At 45.6% G+C, this 3,348-nt stretch overlaps 1 protein-coding gene across 1 annotated transcript; it reads right to left on the minus strand.

Moving 5' to 3' along the window:
* Positions 1-543: 543 nt before the first annotated feature.
* LOC113708441 (uncharacterized) lies at positions 544-2,118 on the minus strand. The gene is made up of 2 exons (XM_072065285.1): positions 991-2,118; positions 544-888 (listed from the first exon to the last, which is right to left on the minus strand). The coding sequence occupies exons 1-2, from the start codon at positions 2,116-2,118 to the stop codon at positions 544-546; spliced, it is 1,473 nt and encodes a 490-aa protein (XP_071921386.1).
* Positions 2,119-3,348: the final 1,230 nt, after the last annotated feature.

A 3,348-nucleotide genomic window follows, 5' to 3' on the forward strand; every position in this document is an offset into this window, starting at 1 on the left:
TAGAACAATGCCATGATCTACCATAAAGTGACACTTTTCCCAATTAAGCACCAAATTCGTCTCTATACATCTTTTGAGAATTAAAGCTAGATTCTCAAGACATTCATCAAAACTGTCCCCGTAGACACTAAAATCATCCATGAACATCTTGATTATCTTTTCCACATACTCAGAGAAAATACTTATCATACACCGTTGAAAGGTTGCTGGAGCATTGCAGAGGCCGAAAGGCATCCGGCGGTAGGCAAACGTGCCAAATGGGCATGTGAAGGTAGTCTTTTTTTGGTCTTCTGGTGCGATCGCAATCTGAAAGTAACCTGAAAAGCCATCCAAGAAGCAATAGTAAATATGACCTGCCAATCGTTCTACCATCTGATCAATAAAAGGGAGGGGGAAGTGGTCCTTTTTAGTCACGGAGTTTAGCCTCCGGTAGTCGATGCACTGACGCCAGCCAGTAGCTTTCCTGACCGGGACCATATCACCCTCCTGATTCTCCTCCACGGTCACTCCCGCCTTCTTCGGGACCACTTGGACAGGACTCACTCACGGACTATCCGAAATAGCGAAAATGATCCCTACCTCCAGAAGCTTGAGTATCTCCTTTTTTACAACTTCCATCATCAGAGGGTTCAATCTTCGCTGTGCTTGCCTCACCGGCTTTGCATCATTCTCGAGTCTTATCTGGTGCATACACAAGGACGGGCTAATCCCTTTAATATCGGCTATGCTCCATCCAATTGCTTCCTTATGCTCCCTAAGGATTCGCACCAGTTTGTCCTCCTGACTTGGAGATAGGTGTGCAGAGATGATCATCGGAAGTGTCTTCCGATCTCCTAGGAATGCGTACTTTAGATGCTTCGGGAAAGGTTTTAGTTCCAACTCCGGTGCCTGCACAACTGAAGGGAGCAACTTTGTCTAAGCCTCTGGCACAAAAAGAGAAGTAAGTTCATACCTTGGGGATACGGGTGGAAGTGAGTGTAAGGTTTCAACAGCATGGAGCAAATCTCCCCTTAGGTCCACATTAGGAGTTACACCCAACTCCAGATGCTTGATTAGAGCCACTTCCAAAGCGTCTTTGCCATCTAATTCGAAAATGTTCTGCACAAAAGGCTCAATAACGCTCAAAGCAAAGACTGAGTTAGATTCTTCTGGATATTTCATCACCTCAAAAATATTGAAATTCACAGTTTCACCATCAATTTTCATTGACAAAGTACCCTCATTCACATCTATTTTAGTCCTGGCAGTGCTAAGAAATGGTCTACCTAACAAGATAGGTGACGGGTTTAATGATTTTTCATCTCCCATGTCCAAGATATAAAAATCTGCAGGAAAGACCAATTCATTTACTTGAACCAAGACATCCTCAACTAGCCCCTCTGGGTATGCATTTGTGCGATTGGCTAGTTGGATTATGATGGCTGTTTCTTTAAGTGGCCCAAGATTTAAAGAAGCAAAAATGGTCTTTGGCATCACATTGATTGACGCCCCTAAATCTAACATTGCTTTCCTGATCGGTGTATTCCCTATCTTACAGGGGATCGTGAACATACCTGGATCTCCACACTTGGGTGGAAGCTTTCTTTGGAGCATTGCTGACACATTCTCTCCCACCGCTACTCTTTCGTCCCCTCTCAGTTTCCTCTTATGGGTGCATAGATCCTTGAGAAATTTAGCATATTTCGGTATGTGCTTGATTGCGTCCAGTAAAGGGATGTTAATTTCCACTTTTCGGAACACATCTAAAAGCTCTTTTTCCTTCTTTACCCTTTTTGTCTTTTCCAACCTGCAAGGAAAAGGGGGTAAGTTAGAGTTAGTAGTGGGTGGAGAGATGGGGATTACCTTAGGATCCTCACGAATACGTCCTTCCTCCTCAATTTCCTTCTCTATCTCCTCCTCACTCTTGCCTTTTGAATTTCTCTCTTTAGGCCCTTCCAGTGTCTTGCCACTCCTCAGGGTCATGGCACTTACATTCTTGGGATTTATTTCGAATTGTGAAGGTAACTTTCCATAAGCGTGGGATTCCAAGCGATTGATGGCAGTTGCCATCTGGCTTATTCGAGCCTCCATATCCTTCAAGCCTGATTTTGTGTCCTGCTGGAACTGATTGGTGCTCATGGTTAAAGCTCTAGTTTATTGGTGGAGTTGAGCCATATTTGTGGTCAATGACCTGGTCTCCTGCTGGAGCTAGGCGGTAGTCGTGGCTAGACTCTTGACAATATCCTCCAAGGAACTCCCTGTGTTGGAGGATGAGGGTTGCGGTTTCGGTTGCTATGGTTGCTGAAATCCTGGTGGACGATTGGAGAATGCATTTTATGGCATATTTCCATAGCTGAAATTGGGGTGATCTCTCCAACCCGAATTGTACGTGTTGGAGTATGGATTGTACTGCCTATGAGGCGCGGGCACGCCTCCAGCCATGTTCACTTGCTCAACCCCATCCTCTTGCAATATAGGGCATGAGTCAGTATGGTGGCCCATATTTGTGCAGATTTCACAGGCCTTTACTTGGGGCACATTTCCCACCACTAATTGTCGAACAACGGATGTTAGCTCCGATATCTGCTGCTGAAGGGATAACGTCTCCACTTCATTAACCCTGTGGGCAGGGTTACTCTCACGGAAGCCAAACTGTTGAGAATTTTCTGCCATAGCTTCAATGAGCAGCCATGCTTCCCTCGGGGTCTTATTTGCCAGTGCTCCCCCACTCGCAGCGTCGATGATACTCCTATCAGTTGACTGGAGTCCTTCATAGAAATATTGGATTAACAGTTGTTCACTAATTTGATGCTGCGGGCATCTAGTGCACAACTTGTTAAACCTTTCCCAATAGTCATACAAAGACTCCCCGGGATACTGTTTGATGCTGCAGATTTCCTTCCTCAAACTCGCAGCCCGGGATGTAGGGAAGAATTTTTTTAAAAACTTCTTTTTCAACTGCGCCCATGTGGTAATACTACCTGCTGGAAGGTAGTACAGCCAATCTTTAGCTGCATTCTTGAGAGAGAATGGGAAGGCTCTCAGTCTAATTTGCTCTTCAGTGACCCCAGGAGGTTTCATACTAGAGCAAACCACCTCGAACTCCTTTACGTGCTTGTGGGGTTCTTCGCCTGAGAGACCATGGAAAGAAGATAAGAGTTGAATAAACCCCGACTTCAGTTCGAAAGTAGTATTCTCAACCAAGGCGGGGAATGTGATGCATAAGGGCTGGTGAGTCAGCTCCGGAGCAGCCAGCTCTCTCAATGTTTGGGTGTTGGCCATGCTTACTTCGTTTTCCGCTGACTCGTTTGCAGCAAATAAGTGCCCTTCTTTTTGCCTCTTGGTCTCTTGCCTCCACCTACGCGCTGC

Source organism: Coffea arabica, chromosome 9c, assembly GCF_036785885.1.
Source record: "Coffea arabica cultivar ET-39 chromosome 9c, Coffea Arabica ET-39 HiFi, whole genome shotgun sequence".
NCBI lineage: Eukaryota > Viridiplantae > Streptophyta > Magnoliopsida > Gentianales > Rubiaceae > Coffea > Coffea arabica.